The sequence below is a fragment of the Podarcis muralis genome, chromosome 1 (genome assembly GCF_964188315.1).
Source record: "Podarcis muralis chromosome 1, rPodMur119.hap1.1, whole genome shotgun sequence".
Lineage (NCBI taxonomy): Eukaryota > Metazoa > Chordata > Lepidosauria > Squamata > Lacertidae > Podarcis > Podarcis muralis.
The window spans coordinates 136134297-136150808 of record NC_135655.1 but is presented as its reverse complement, the minus strand read 5'-3'; the positions used below and the strand labels follow the sequence as shown (position 1 = coordinate 136150808).

Below are 16512 nucleotides of genomic sequence, written 5' to 3'. Positions count from 1 at the left end.
CAGTGCACCATCTTTGTGAAGTGGTCGGAGAAAACTAGAAGGCAGGTGCAGCCACGAGACGGGGGTAACTCCACTACAAAGTCCAGAGAAACTGTGTGCCAAGGACGTGGTGGAACCGGCAACGGCTGTAGAAGGCCGGGGGGTCGCCCGGTAGGCCCCTTGGCCCGCCTGCAGACGTCACAACCAGCGACGTAGCGAGCCACGTCAGCCTTCAAACGGGGCCACCAAAACTCACGGCTTACCAGATGGGTGGTCCGATACCGCCCAAAGTGCCCCGCCGCTGGAGCATCATGGGTCATCCGGAGAACCTCAGCCCGCAGCGGCCCTGGTGGGATGTACAGGCGCCCGTGGTGCAGCAGAAGGCCCTGATGCGAGACCAGCCCTGGATACTGAGGGCATGATCCTTCGGCCAGTTCCCGGAGTTGTTCCTGGGCCCAAGCGTCGACCCGCTGCTGTTCCCGCACCCGAGCCTGCAGTGGCTCAACCTCCTGGGTGGCCAGGAATGCAGCTGGTGGTAGGATCGTGGTGGGTGCTGCTTGCTGAACCGTGTCTGCGTTGTCTTCAGGTTTCCGGGACAGGGCATCCGCCTTCTGGTTTTGAGAGCTAGGGATGTAGCGGATCCGGAACTGGAACCGGGAGAAGAACAACGCCCACCGGATCTGCCTTTGGTTTAGCTTGCGGGTGGTCTGGAGGTATTCCAGGTTCCGGTGGTCAGTTCTTACCTCCACCGGGTGTCTTGCTCCTTCCAGGTGGTGGCGCCAAACCTCAAAGGCCACCTTGATGGCCAGTAGTTCCCGCTCCCACACGGTATAGTTACGCTCCGCTGGAAGGAGCTGGTGGGAATAGAAGGCGCAGGGTAAGAGTGGCGCTTCCGGTCCGTGCTGCTGAGACAAGACGGCACCGAGAGCCGTACTGGAGGCGTCAGTCTCTACCACAAAGGGTCGAGAAGGATCCGGATGTTGCAAGATTGGCGCTCTCTGGAAACAGGCCTTCAACCCTTGAAATGCCTCCTCCGCCTCCTTGTCCCAGGAAAACGGCGTCTTGGGGCGCAGTAGCCGGGTCAACGGGGTGGTGCGGTGAGCATAATCCGCAATGAAGGTCCGGTAATAGTTGGCGAACCCCAGGAAACGCTGTAGGTCCTTGCGGTTCCGAGGTGCCGCCCATTCTCGAACCGCTGCCACCTTCCCAGGATCCATCTGCACCCCACCTGGTGAGAGTCGGTGACCCAGGAAGTCCACTGACTGCTGATGAAACTCGCACTTGCTGAGCTTTGCATACAGACGATGCTCGCGCAAGCGCTGCAGCACGGTCCGGACATGGCCCTCGTGGCACGCCAGGTCACGGGAGTAAACCAGAATGTCATCCAAGTACACCACCACGTACTTGTCTAGCAAGTCCTGGAACACGTGGTTGATGTACCGTTGGAACACAGCAGGCGCGTTGCACAAACCAAAGGGCATAACCAGGTATTCGAACTGTCCGTACCGGGTCCCGAATGCTGTCTTCCACTCATCCCCGGCGCGGATCCGAATCAAATTGTAGGCTCCCCGGAGGTCTAACTTGGTGAACACCTGCGCCCCTTGCACCCGCTCCAGTAACTCCGAAATAAGGGGCAAGGGGTACCGGTCCGGGATGGTAATTTTGTTCAGGGCCCGGTAATCATGGCAAAGGCGGAGCTCCCCACATTTCTTTTTAACAAAAAGCACTGGCGCAGCAGTGGGCGAGGTAGAAGGTCTAATGAACCCACGCTCCAGGTTCTTGCGCAAGAAGTCCTGCAAAGCCTCGCGCTCTGGCTCTGTTAACGAGTATAAGCGACTCACCGGTAGAGGCGCTCCGGGCTGGAGGTCTATGCCGCAGTCAAAGGACCGATGCGGCGGCAGCTGGTCTGCCCCCCGTTCCTCGAACACGTCGTGATAGTCCCGGTACTCAGCGGGGAGCGTTGCAGCAGCCTCCTCAGTGGGCGCAGCTGCTAGCATCTCAGTCTCAGCAGGAGAACTGGGGTCTGGGAAGTGTACAGTCCGTTTGACCCAGTCAATCTGCACATTGTGAGCCTCCAGCCAGTCCATCCCAAGCACCAGGGGGAACCGGGGCATGGAGGCAATATCCAGAGTTCGCATCTCACGGTGCTGCTGGAGGCACAGGACCAGGGGCTGGGTCTCCTGAGTGACGGCACCCGAACGCAGGGGCCGTCCGTCGATTGCCTCCACCTGTACCGGTTCTGGCTTGTTCCGAAGTGGCACCCGATGCTGGGCAGCAAAAGCAGCGTCCATATAAGAGCGGGTTGCCCCTGAATCCACCAGAGCATGGGTAAGAATCCATGGCCCTCCTGGAGGGTATAGATGTACCGGAACCATAAGGTGTTGTAATTCAATTGGTGCGGCCCCATTCTGTGCTGTTTGGGACCCCAGGTAGCCAGGGCCATCAGCTACTGGGGTTTGGCGGTTTCCCTGCGGCTGGCGTTTCTCAGGACAGGACCGTGCATAGTGTCCGCTTCCGCCACAATAGAGACATAGGTTCCCCTCCCAACGCCGCGACTTCTCTGCGGGGGAGAGGCGTGGCCGCACTGCCTCAAGCTGCATAGGTTCCTCCAATGACTCAGCTGGGCCTGTGGGGCTGCTGGTAGACACTGGGGCCGAGAACTGGAGGTGCCGGCGGCCCCGAGCCTGACGCCGGTCCTCTAGCCGATCGTCTATCTGTAGACTCCGTTGAATAAGGGTGTCTAGCGTGGTGGGGCGTTCCATTGTGGCCAGCTGGTCCAGTATCTCATCTGAAAGCCCCTCGAGATACTGGTCCCGAAGAGCAGAGTCGTTCCAGGTCAAGTCCTGTGCCAGCAGCCGGAATTCTGTGGTGTATGCGGCCACCGTGGACTTGCCCTGTCTCAACCGCCGAATCGCCCGGTTGGCTTGACTCCCCTTCTGAGGGTTGCCGAACGCGGCCTCCAACAGATTGCAAAACCCCCCGTAGTCTGCCAGCAAGGGGGAGTCTTGCCTGAGCAGCGGCAACGCCCACTTGGCCGCCTGGTCCTTTAACAAACTAATCAAAAAATGCACCTTGGTGCGGTCGTCGAGAAAGTTCCGGGCGCGCCCCTGAATATACAGCTTGGCCTGGGCAAGGAACATGGGAAAGCTGGCCGGGGCCCCATCAAATTTCTCAGGCAAGGCCACTGGGTACTTGCCAGAAGCCGGGGCGTCGGCCCCAGGAGCCGGTAGGGCGTCCAAACGCTGCTGTAGTGCCGTAACCGCGTTACTGAGCTGCTGCACGGTGTGCGTCAAGGCCTGGTTCTCCTGGGCTATTGCCAACAGTCTAGCCGCTTGGTCGGCCATGGCCTCTGACTCTTCCCGAACGCACCCCAACAAAGAGGGAGTGCGGGTGTGGCGGGAGCAAACTGTGCTGGTCCCGGGGGTAAGGCACCGTGGGTGTAGCAGAGTCCACACGAAGAGGGGCGAGGTCCGATGCAGAGAGCCGGGCGGGGAACAGGAACGCTGGAACAGAAGGCTGAGCAGGTAACAGGAACACCGGATGGACGGGAACAGGAGGCCGAGCAGGGAACAGGAGTACCGGATAGTCAGGAACAGGAGGCCGAGCAGGGATCAGGAACACAGGAAGGTCCGAAGCCAACAATGACGTTGCTCCCGCAACCTGGGGCCGGGCTGACTGGGCTTTTATCCTCTTCTAAGGTCAGGGGCGGTCCCGACCCCCAGGAGCCCCGCCTCCTCTGGCCTTAAGGCGAGCACTCCTCCTGGGGGCAACCAGTTCCCTTCGCCTCTCTGCCCTAAGCCTCTGCAGATCAGGAGAGGCCGAAGGGTTACTGGGCCCTGGAGGAGGCTCACCTGTGGCCACTGAGTCATCAAGCCCCTCTGGGGCCAGAAGGACTTCACCTGGGGCCAGCTCCTGATGCACTGCCACAGGTGCAGGCTCTTCAGCATCTAGGCCTTGCCCCAGTTCAGCCGGCCCTGGAGGCGGGGACTCCTGTGCCGGCTGGGATTCCTCCGGATCGCTCTCAGACTCGGAATCCCAGGCCATCACACTGTGGCTCCCCTTGGCCTGACCAGGGACGCCCCCTTTTGGGAATCCTCCGATTCACTTGAGAGACTCATGGAAGCCCTCAAGTCATTGTCATCCTCCTCCTCCTCGTTCCTGGATTCTTCCCCCTCGCTCTCAGTCTCCTCCCTCATCTGTGCCTCTCTCCCTGAACCCCTGACACCATGTTTTATCAACCTCTAGGAAATGGCCTGCAAAACTATATAGTATCCAGATGTTCCTTGCTGTGTGCTGTGTTCCAGTCAAAATCTGTGTACTTAAATACTCTGGTTTCACAAATCCTCAGGAAATGCCTAGAAACTCATGCTAAGCAACTGTGCGTTTCCACTGCAAGCTGTAGCATTCATTGATGGGCCCAGGGTAGCGTTTATAACCCTTGCTGTTATTTAAGCATTAAGTATTATGAACATTTTGCAGAACACATGCATACTGTGTGAACCAGAAGCTGTGTTTGGCATCCACATAATTCATAGCAGGATCCATTTATGTTGCTCCATGGTGTGCTATTTGAGAGTAAAGCATTGCTTATTCCTTCATTATTGCTTAATTAAAATATAAGATTTGTCTGTGCTGATCTGCCATTTCCCTGCTGGCTCCTGACAAAGAGAGGAAGAACTGTTGAAGGAGGGGAGGCTAGGATTCCTAGGAGAAGAACATTTCTTCCCTTTTCTTCAAATGGATACTCATTTTGTCCGTAATCCAGCAGGAATCCTCTTTTCACTTTCCTTCCTCCCCTCTAACCTTTCCACTGTCTAGGTGGCCTGCTTTGGGGAGAATATCCATTCTGCCTTCCTTAAAGCGATGCTGTCTACTGGGTTTAAGCTGCCACAGAAGGGAATTCTGCTTGGAATCCAGGTGAGTTTGATACTGCAGAAAAGGCATGGGAGCTCTCCAATGTCATTTCTAGACTGTGGCTATTTTCTGGTGGAGTTCAGCTACATGCTGGAAAATTCAGGTTGCACGATTCAAATGGACATGGAAGCCCTGCCAAGGGACTTGCGCTTGCTCTCCCCACCTCTCCTGCCCCAATGCTTGTCCTGGTGGATCTTGGCATAGCGCTACGTTGAGTTCACTCCTTTGCTGCATTTGAAGTTCTAAATCAGGCCTTCATTTCAGGACAATAAAAGGAGCCCAACCAAAAATAAAGAAATAAATTCAAGGAGACTTCCCTCCCCGCCACCCCCTCCTCCTGCAATGCTCCTTAACTGCCTCTGGGTAATTACAAGGAGGAGACACAGAAGTATGATACGTTCATAAATCTCCACAAGGCCTGTGTGTCTGTTCCCCAAATGATCAGTCACTACATCTGAGATTAGAAAATGCTTGGGGTCTCATAAAAAAACAATTGATGGCCTTTTGCAATTCCCCCGCTGTGCTTGTAATAAGCTTACGCCCTGCATAAAGTCAATAAGAAAATAATTAAAAACAATACCGACTTTCCAGGCTGTGAATGATTATTACAGATGTTGAGACCGTGTGTGGGAATTGGGCCCACCAGTTTCAACCTCAGAAAGCAGGTCTTAGACAAGAATTGCCATGCTGGGGGGGGGGGGGGGGGAGGCAATACTGTCATGGCAGCGGGGGGTGCCTTGAAGAGAATTGACACTACTAAGCTACTATTACACATGGAAAATGAATTCTACTGCCAGCTTTGATTACAAACGGGTATGTTCTTGGGGCAAAAATAGTTCTGGCTTTGTGTCTCTGTTCTTCGCTGTTTAGCACTTTAGAGTGGGGTAGATATTCATAGCCCTACAAACTGTAGGGCTGTGCCATATGTTGTAGTGTGCTCTGCTGAGCAGATGATGCTATCCCAATAAGATAGCAGTATATAAATCATTGTGAAGGTGCAATACTTGACCTGTAAGTAGATGCTCAGTCAAACTGCATGCCCTTTTGGAAAATCCCTGGCTAGTGATTAATGAGCACTGCATATGTTTTCTGTGCTGAAACTGTAGGTCTTAAAGAGTCACCAGGTCATGGGAAGTGGAAATAAAGTGTCAACTTCATTTATTAACTCGCTGATTTTCTTTTTCATGCATCTTTCCCTCTTGGATTAATTGCTCAGTGACAGGGGTGTTTGTATGTGTCTGTGGGCCTGGAAACCTCAAGAAAAGGGAGGAAATCCAATTTGAATAAAGATGCAAACTGTTTCTTCTTAAGGTAAAATAACCCAGGCATAATTTAGAAGGGAAATGGGATGTTCAGTAGAATTTACAAGAAACAGAGCACCTTATTAGCTGGCAGAAGACCAAGCACCCTATCAGCTACAACACCCATTGTGCCAATAAAGGCTGAATGAATGGAAAGCTACAACACCACTAAGACATGGAACAGTATAAGCAGAACAAAAGGTTCTGATTACTGAAGCTCTATGTCCCTTTGAGAAGACTTTTAGACACTGCCTGCTCTCAAGGGCTGTGAAGGGACTAAACAGATCTGTGGCACTTTTCTTCCTCTGAGGCTATTTTAGATTGGCTTATTGGGCATGGGGAGGGTGTGCAAATGCCAGGATGAGAGGTACCAATGGGCTCCCACTGTGAATTGCCTGATGCATTAGGCGGGTGGACGGGCGTGGAATAGGGAGTCTCATTGACTCATCAGAAGCTACCTTGATGGAGGTGGATAAAGGAAGCTGCCTCAGGGTGTCTACCTTGTCTGGCATAGCCTACTCCTGTTACTGCGGCCACGTTGATGGCAGGAATAGTATGGAACAGCTTGTTCAGCCCTGTTATTGGCCTCTGCTAAATCCATGCTGTTTCCTTGCTCCCCTCTCAGTCTCCTTCTTGAACACATCCCAAAGAGCAGTAGTTCAGCTGTTGTAAATCTTGTGGTGATTTATTTATTTCCAGCCCTTCACCCCAAGGTGCCAGTGTTGGAAAACAACTTAGCCCAGGCCAAGTGAACCCTCCGAGAGCCCCCTCCTCAAGAGCAGCCTGGGTGGGAAACGCTCCCCAGGTCTTCCTTTGCTGGGTCAGGCACAGTGGTGGCTTCTGCAAATGCTTACTCAGGGCAAACCCACCAGGCTGCCCCTCCCCACTTCCCAATATGCTTGCAAATTCAGTTGCATTCAATACAAATAGTGCCCTTGAATTATTGAACCGGAGTGGTCAGGGGCATCAGTATGTCTCATAAAATGACAATAATGATGCTGATTTGCACCAGAAGGTTCTGATGGTTCCATTTTGATGGTTTTGAGGTTGGGGTGGGGGAAAGAGACCGACAATGCTAATGAAGTGATTTTTGGCTGGAACCTTGCACTTTCTATTAAACAACATTAGATGAATGGCTCTTTTAATTCCCTTTCCTGATTGGGCTATTTAGTAATGCTTGTGGGAAGAAGTGCATCTGTCTTACAGCTGCGGTGCAGAAATGCTGAGCATCACAAAATGCTGAGAGCATTCAAGGAGTGCTTTATTTTTAGGTCCAGATATCAGAGACCAATTTCTTGGCAATCTCCTGCATGAGGCTGTGCATATTCTGAGTGTGTGTGAATTCACGAGGGCACTTGGTCTTAGTGCTGTCTCTCTTCCCTGAGTGGTGGGATGTTCACAGTGGCCTTTGGACTCCTGCGTTCCTCTGGAGGGAAGAGCAGCGCAGACTAAGCACCTGGTCCTTAAATACACTTAACATGTTAACATTCACGATGACTATGCAATCCTACCTGTGAACTGCTCACACATGGAACTGAGCAACTGCTCCTGTCCCCTCCCTCCAGCATGCATGCTCTGAGCACATGACGGGCACCATCCTGCTATGTGTTTCCCAGGAACTGTCCTTCCATTGTGATGGGTTTTTAGAATAGCTGGCCGGTGTTCACTTGTACAGGTTATTCCGTAGCTGCTAGCATTTTGTAGTATTACTACAAAAAACTTTCCCCAAAACCTAGCCTGCTCCAGCTTACCTTTTTTAGCAACTTCTCAACTAAAACCCAGCAATCATTTACATGCAGTGAATTACGCCTGGTAGGAGAGTGCAACTTGCTGGGGACATGCTGTGAAGTGTAGGTATAATATAGTGAGTGTGTGTGTACATATGTACTGTCCAGAATTCTATAATGAAAGGTGGGATATAAACAGAATAGTTTGCATAAGACTGGAAGCCAGAATAGATTGAAATGCTAAGGAAATGTCCTATTTAATTTCCTTACGTTGAACTATGCATTTGAGAGTGGTAGCCTCAGTCCAGTGCTAAAGAGAAGGATCCAGAGCTGTGAACACCATTATACTGTTGCAGAATTAGGCACCCAGAAAACAACTTTCTAGATTAAAAACAATGGCTGGTGAAGACGCCTTGATTATAAATCCTTTCCCAGCATAAATTTCTTTATCTGAAAGCAGCTGTTGGAGCCCCAATTTGGGTCAGAGCTGCGGCATAGGAGTTGGATGGGGCTTGGCTCAGTATTTCTCCCCGTGCCACGGCCTCTTTCCTTTAAAAAAAAAAAAAAGTTTGGGGCCCTTCCAATGTCCCTTTATTCTTTTTTATTGGTGGGAAATGCAAATGTAAGCAAGAATCTCAACATTCATGCAAGCACTGGAAGTGGAAGAGAGGCTGAAAGGTCAATATGAAAATGCAACCATATATTATGGGATGTGGCAGGTACACTTTGTGCTCTAGAGTCTTTGTGGTGTGCCTCTTTCCAAACCACTTCTTCAGAGCCATATCGGCATGTTTTCTTCTCCATAGCTAGCAGCCCTGCGGGGGAATTTGCATTGGGGACTGAAGCGCAGAAGAAATGGGTCAGCCCCCTCTCCCTCCTTCTGTGCCACGGCTCTGATCCAATCTGGGGCTCCAACAGCTGCTTTTAAAAGAAGAAAATTAAATTGGGAGACCCAAACATTTGTTGCTTGTGTACCACATAGTTCAGCCCTTAAGACTCGCCAAAAACATTTAAATGATTTGAAAACAGATTCGTTCAATGTGCATGTAGGCAGTTACTGGCTAATCTGTGTAGATTTATTCTGAGTGTAGAATCAGGACTTTCTTGCGTCAGAACTATTTAGAGAACCGTTCAGGCCTACCTGATCCCACATTCATCCTAGCTCAAAAATTGCTTTGTATTCTGAATCTAATAAAATTCTTAACCAATGCATCAGGGGAGATATTCTCTGCTACTTTTAGCTTGAATTGAACTGGCATTGGTCCATAAAAAATTAAAAATCATCTGAGGACGTGTGTCTGTTTTTAAAGGCTAATTATGTAACAGTGTGAAAAACATTTTGAAAGAAATGAGAAAATCCATTTCAAAACTGAACCCTGATAGCTTGCTGTAAATAAGCAAGCTTGTACTTCGTGGTTTTTAGTAGCGAATGGTTTCTTGCTCAGGTACTTTCAATCAGCTTCTACATCTAGGGCAGCTCAGATGAAGGCTGACAGCTGTAATTTCTTTTCGAGGAGAGCCTGTTTTATGTGTCACAAGTGTTCAGTACATGTTTGATAGAAGTTTATAATACTGTTGTGAAAGCCAACACCCCTGACCAGAAGGCACAGCGATTCCATAGCAGGGAAGCTGCCAAGCCTGTCATGTTGGATATTTGTATTTTCCACTTAATGTAGAGAGCAGAAATAGTTTTTTCCATGAAGTTCTTTCCAGTGACTGTGGACCTTGAAGCTATGGCTTGACTCATTTTTCCACCACAAACTCCTTGCTCGACTCTTCAGGGTTGTTCAGTCAGTGTGACCTCTCCCAGAATCAAAGAATCCATAGTGCTAGCTTGAAAAAACAAACGGCTTTGTGAAATCCTGACTCTTTGTTGGTCAAAAGCCGTTGTAGACTAACACATGGAAAGTACTTTCCCCTTGAAGGACAACATCTGTGAACTCTCCTTAAACCTCCGGGTATAGGGAGGTATATAAATTCAATAAACATTAATAAATAAAAATTAATAATGATAACATCTGCTGCCTTTCAACTGGCCAATGCTAAATTTTCCACAGTATCAAATATATTTTTATTGGAATGCTATTTCTAAGCAAGCTGAATTCATTGAATTATAACTAGGTTGTAAAATTATATCCTTCCTGTCTTAATTTTATTTTGAATGGAAGGCGGTCAATTCTATGCATGCATTTCATCCAATTACCAGCTCTGCCTGCATCTTTGCCATCCTCCTCCACCACTCTCTGCCCGTTTATTGCTGCTGGCTTCATGGCAAGAGTGGAAACAACAGCGTTTCATGTGGGTAGCCAGAGAATGGCTGTTGCGTTCAGAGCTGGTACCTCCAGGAAGTTTGTACCGCACTTCTGGGGAAGAGAACAAACTAAATTTCTCGTCTTCTGTTGTCACCGGGCTTCATGCATTGTGGCTGAAACTTTCTAAAGTCCATGAAGAAGAAATCCCTCAGAAAATATTATTTTCTATAGATAGCTGTTTCAAAAAGCTTTTCTACAATATAGCTTCCAATTCAGGACCGGGTTCATTCTACAGCCTCCTTTAGTTTTCAACTTTCATTTAAAAGAAAAAGCAAGTTTCCAGTTCTCATGATCATAGTATCTTAGAGTTGGAAGGTACCCAAAGGTCATATAGTCCAACCCCCTGCAATGAAGGTCGAGAGAATCCTGCCCAGGTTTGATGTCTGGGAGCTGGAAGAGGGTTTTTACTCAAGATGAGTCCCTGTTCTCATGCCCCTGCCCTCACACAACTAGTCTTCCTCCATTTCCCCAAATTCCTGGTAAAAATCAGGATTAAAAATTCTAAATTGTGCACATAGACACACAAAAATGTGACTAAGCAAAGCTTGTTAATAAACCTGTTCATGCAAACATGCTCAAATCACATAAATTGCCTTGCTTGCAAGTTTTGTTTCTCTAGTTGCTGAATTTGACACTTCATAGTCCAGTAATCCTACTCCCCAGCTATAAAACCCTCAAAGGCAGTGTGCTGTGTTAAGACTCTGGGGAATCCAACTTATTGGCGAGATATGGACTTCAGTTCCATGGCAAACAGTGCCTTTGAAGCTTGTTAATCTACAAGAACTTGCCAACTGCAAGAAAGCTCATGCCCTTTATAGCTTTCTGTGACATTCACTTTTAAAAGAGGGAGATGTCCAAGACTAACACAGAGCTTTATTACATGCCCCACTATAATAGCAGAGCTTTACTGCATCTTGTGAAATATCCACTCTGCAAACACTTTCACATCTGTGGGAAGGAGGTGTTGCTGCGCAAAACATGGCTTTGAAACCCACTTTCTACATTGTTCTTTCAGCCTTCCTTCCGTCCTAAATTCCTCCATGAAGCAGAGCAGCTCCATAGTCAAGGTTTTAAGGTATTGTCTCTCTCTCTCTCTGTGTGTGTGTATGAAAAGCTGAGACCTCTTGTGTTCAAGCAAACCTAAGACGTGACCATGTATGGACAGGCATGTTGTGTGTGTTGCTTTGTCGTGTATTTTTTACTGGCAATACATGCGTGCCAACCAGACCTAATTTTCTAAGAGTAAAGGGGTCATATGGCTGAAAGCAACAACAGCCATACATCCTGTAATTCTCTGCCCCATAATAATCTCATAAAATAAAATGTGTCATTGCACATTGTTCAGCCCCTGCTGCGCTTCTGTGGCTGGCATTCACAGGGTAGGAAGCTTGCAATGCAATTAGGTTCTGACAGACACATATAGGTTGGTTTACCAGATGCTACCAAGAGAGAAGGGAACCAAGTTCACAGAACAGGAGACACATGCCCTTGGTAACACCCCAGTTTCATTAATATTTTGAGACCCGCTATTTCTTTTGAAAATGAGTCCAGCAGGTGAGGACGAGGTCCGTGAGGAGACCGAGTTTAGAATGGTCCAAAGTCTCCTGTTTGCTGCTGGCTCTTTAAGCTCCATGCAAAGCAGAGGTCACTAGGCATAAGTTACCAAGTTTCCCCACGGTGGTCAGTGTCCAATATACTGTACTAGACAGACTTAGGTCTGTGACATCACCTTACAAGAATCTTCTTTTTTAACATGGGCATTTAAAGAGAGAAAACTGCAGTTCACGTATACCTAAGTAAGTTTATTACCCCCCCCCCCCGTGATGTTACTGAAAGTCAGTAGGAAGCATTTTATTTATTTTAGTCAGCCACATACAGAACTGTTGAGATAAGATCTGTTTTTTTATTAATTATATAACACAAATGTCTTTTTATTGCTGTGCAGCTTTATGCTACAGAAGCAACTTCTCGGTGGCTCAATGCCAACGGCATCCCCGTGTCTCCAGTCGCGTGGCCATCACAGGAAAACACGGACCCCACACTCCTTCCAATCCAACAGTAAGACTTTCAGCAAATTTGCAGAAAGGGGAGTGGAAATCTGAGAAAATAATCTTGGGCTTCTGGATATGTTATTTTTGGGCCTGCTGTCCCACTTTCAGCTGGGAAATTGACCTTCCCTCTGTTGTCTGACAGTAGTCCAGCTGGCTCACTGGCCTACCCAACCCAGGGTTCAAGTGGTGTGAACTGTATAAATATGGAAAAGCAAGTTTTTGTGACATCACAACTCTTCTTCCTCACAGCTTGGAGTTTCCCGGTTCATGGAAGACAAGTGTTAGTTTTGAGTGATGTGGTGTTATTAGCACAAGTGAGCAAGCTGGAATATAGCCTGACTGTAATTCATTTGTCATATCAGGAAAATCTATTTTATCCACTGCACATAGACGACAGAGGAGCACTGTTTCCAGACGAATGTATTACAGCCAGCCATTGTGTGGGGTCCTGTGTAGTTTAAAGCCAAAAAAGATTAAGATGGAGAGAGTGGGATCAGATCCTGGAGGAACCCTGAACGCCTTCAGCTCCTGTTGGCTTTGCAGGCATATGAACTTCATCCTGATCATACGGATTAGTTTAGTTTAAGCTGCTGCTGAGCTGGTAGTGGCTGCAGGAGCACAATCCTGTGCAGAGCTGAATATGGTCCAGAAGACTCCATGCATCTTTCGTATATTCCACCCACTGCTGTGCTTGTGTCTCACACTGTTTGCTTTTAAGTTTGAACATCTTCATCGGAATGGTAGGCAGGTCGCTTCAAGGTGCTCTCATGCCTTTGGACCAAGCTTTAGAGATGTAAAATACCTACACAGTACAAAGTTTTGTGCTGATGGAATATTGGAGGGGGGCGGGTGGTGGAAATACCTTATTTTGCTTTGCTGGACTTCGTTAGCTTTTATTTTTACACAAATATCTCGTGCCTTTCATTTCAGGCTCATAAAAGATGGGAGCATAGACTTGGTAATTAACCTTCCCAATAACAACACAAAGTTTGTCCATGACAATTACGTGATCCGCAGGACAGCTGTTGACAGTGGTCTCTCTCTCCTCACTAATTTGCAGGTATATTGCTCACCATTTCCCACAATCGGGTTGTTGTTTTTTAGCATGACTGAGGTTAAGGCCCATTTTAAAGCCCTAATTAATGTTTGAAAGCCAACTATTTTAAGCTTCACCCAGCTCACTGATTTAAGACATTTCCTGCATTCTGTGTTGTACTTCATAGGCAGCGCCTCTTCTCGTGTCTCTGTTGCAGTTCTAAGGCCAATTCTTTAATGAAAGCAGGGTTGCTGGTTTTCAGCAAATCCATATACATAAAAGCTAGTGCAGTCCAGAGGTTAGTAGTTCAGATCTAATCTCTTTGGTAATCTCGCTAGCTAGCTTTAGGCAAAAGCCTCTGTTTCTGAAACTCAGCCTGCTATATGCGGGGCTGTTGTAAAGATTAGAACAAGACAACGTTCTGGGAGGCGGTGGAAGAAGCAGCAGCAACAGCGGGAGCAGAGAGCAGGAAGCTTCCTCCTTTGCCTGACTTCCTTCTCTGTTGCTCTGATGTTCTCCTGAGCTCCTTTGGGGAACTACATTTGCCATGCTGGGATTTTAATTTTAATCTGAGCTGGAGAAGGTCTTTCGGGCTTGTAAAGCTCCCCTCTCACTCCCTGCCTCTTGCTCCCCTGCAGCCGCTCATACTGCAGAAACGGCCCCTAAAAGATTGTGCATTTTCACGAGGATCTTTTTAGATTTATTTTTGTTTTGCAAACTGCTGCAGAAATGTAGAGAACCAAATTTAAGATTAGTAAATAAGATGCCGAGAGCACCGAAAGTGACCTATGCCTTTCATACCCATTACCAGCCCTGCTGGTAAGGATGATTCTTTGAGCCAAGCAGCAGTGAATGGAGGTATTTTGGGAGCTCCCCCATCATGCAAGCCTGTCCCTCATGAGTGGTTGGTTTTCATAACGCGTGAACTAAAATATGATTAAATATGATAGGAGTGGGGAATTGAGAAATACAGTAGTTTTGGAAGGTGAGAATGCAGGATATAAATACCCAAAATATATAAATATACGTGGCTTGTATTGTATAGTTCCATTTGCTGCCCTATGATGTGTACTCTCCCTTATTTGCCCAACTGAACCTTTTGAGAAGCAGGAATTTGTCTTGTTGTTGTATGGACTTGATTGAACCGAGCTGAGCCCTTAACACGTGTTGCTTGCAAATCACTACAGCAAAGTAAGCCCCCCCCCCCCCCCAGTTCAGCCTTGGTGATTGGACTGTAAATCTCTATAAGAAGTGTGTTTTTGAATCAGCAATAATAAAAAAAGTTATTAAATGATGTTTTTAAAATGGATAAACCTGCATAAAAGAACCTGTAGATGAAGCCTAGATGTAGCCTAATTCTCAGCAGCCTGTTTTGTTAAATTAATCCTTTAAAAATAGTTTGTAAACATGTAAGCAGCGCCTTGATTTTTCTGGTTTCAGGTGGCAAAGCTCTTCACCGAAGCTCTCAAATACTCTGGAAAACTCGACTCTAAAAGCCTCTTCCACTACAGACAGTTCAATGCCAACACAGCAGCGTAGAAGAACATCCCTCACTGATACTGAAAGGAGGAATGACATTCCCGACTGATGACATCTGTAGATAATGACCCCAATGAATGCCTGTGTGTCAAAGATTTGTCTTCTACTTTGGAGACACTTTTGTACCCACATATTCTAAATGCTGAATATTTGTAAAGGTTGTACCCTTGGACTGCGTTCTTCTGAAGGCTTCCTTAGATATATCCCATTGAATAGAGTGGGACTTACTTCTAAGTACATTTGCATTCTGTTTGGGTGGTAAGCTGAAATCCCAAAGAATTCTGAAATTGATTAACATGTTAAAGTATGAAATCAGTGTCTGGTTTTAATTTTTGGTGTTGCATCTGAGCATCTCCAAGTTCATTTATGTTACAGATGGTAACTTTCTAGGAATGAGAGATTATGCATATGATGGAGTGATTTCCCGTAAAATGCCATAAAAATATGAAATATCATGAGATATAGCAGCATTACATACGTTTTAACCAACAACTGATTTGCATTTTTCCGCTTCATAGGTTGCTGGGAAATATTGGCTCCTACTAAAGAGAATAATAAAACGGTGATTTCTTGGGCTTTTCTTGAAGACTCGTTCTCTGCTCTACCTTCAATAGCCAGGGAGACATTCAGAAAATTCGTATAGGCTAGTAAAAACCCTCCATTTAACTGTCATGTAGTCTTAATCTCTTTCCTTCCCACCACAGCTCTTTCTGAAGAATTTCCTGCCTTCTCCTTGGCAGTAATCAGCCTTCTCCTGCTTGATTTACCTCAGCAATACTGCAATCACTTGCTGCTGAATATGATGAATGTGACAGGAACTCTTTCAAGTAAAGAGAACAGCAATTCACAGCTTTTCAGTGACAGCAGATGACAGTCATAATGCTGCTTCTTTTTGTTTGTTCTTAAGCCTCAATTGGCCTACTGTCTTCCTCTGGACATGGGGGGGGGCAGTTCTCAGCCTGCCTTGTCATGTGATGCAGGAATGCCTCCCCGAGTTGCTCTTATGATGGCAAAAGATTTGTGGGGGAAGGTTTTACCCCAGGACACCCTCACAATAACCCTGTGTTACCGTATTTTTCACTCTATAAGACGCACCAGACCACAAGATGCACCTAGTTTTTGGAGGAGAAATACAAGAAAAAAAAAATATTCTGAATCTCAGAAGCCAGAACAGCAAGAGGGATCGCTGCGCAGTGAATGCAGCAATCCCTCTTGCTGTTCTGGCTTCTGGGATAGCTGTGCAGTCTGCATTCGCTCCATATGACGCACACACATTTCCCCTTACTTTTTAGGGGAAAAGTGAGTCTTATAGAGCAAAAAATATGGTATGTCAGGGCTCAGGGAGAAAGTCTCCTTTGAAGACTTGCAAAGATGTGGGAGGACCGTCGCTGACTGATACAGTGCCAGGTTTTTCACACAGAAGGTCCCATTACACCAACAAACAGGTGTTGTATTGTTACTTGTGCTGCAAAAATGTGTAGAGGCCACAGTACAGAACAACGGGACACGGAAAGATCAGCCACATCTAGCAGAACGTCTGGCAGAGGTTTTCCCTTAGCAAAGTGTTTTTGGAATATGAGGAATGGCAATATAATGCTATTCAGTATCTGTCAGTGGGACCATGCATATTTATTCCAATTCTGCTTCCTTCCC

General features: G+C 47.4%; 1 protein-coding gene across 1 annotated transcript in view; it reads left to right on the top strand.

Moving 5' to 3' along the window:
* Nucleotides 1-15525, top strand: part of CPS1 (carbamoyl-phosphate synthase 1) — a 161802-nt gene extending 146277 nt beyond the window's left edge. Inside the window, exons 34-38 of the mRNA XM_028704780.2 lie at nt 4798-4896; nt 11249-11308; nt 12179-12291; nt 13215-13344; nt 14761-15525. Of these exons, the coding sequence (XP_028560613.2) occupies nt 4798-4896; nt 11249-11308; nt 12179-12291; nt 13215-13344; nt 14761-14859 (501 nt within the window). The 3' untranslated portion in view covers nt 14860-15525. The remainder of the gene's footprint in view (nt 1-4797; nt 4897-11248; nt 11309-12178; nt 12292-13214; nt 13345-14760) is intronic.
* The last annotated feature ends 987 nt before the right edge of the window (nt 15526-16512 follow it).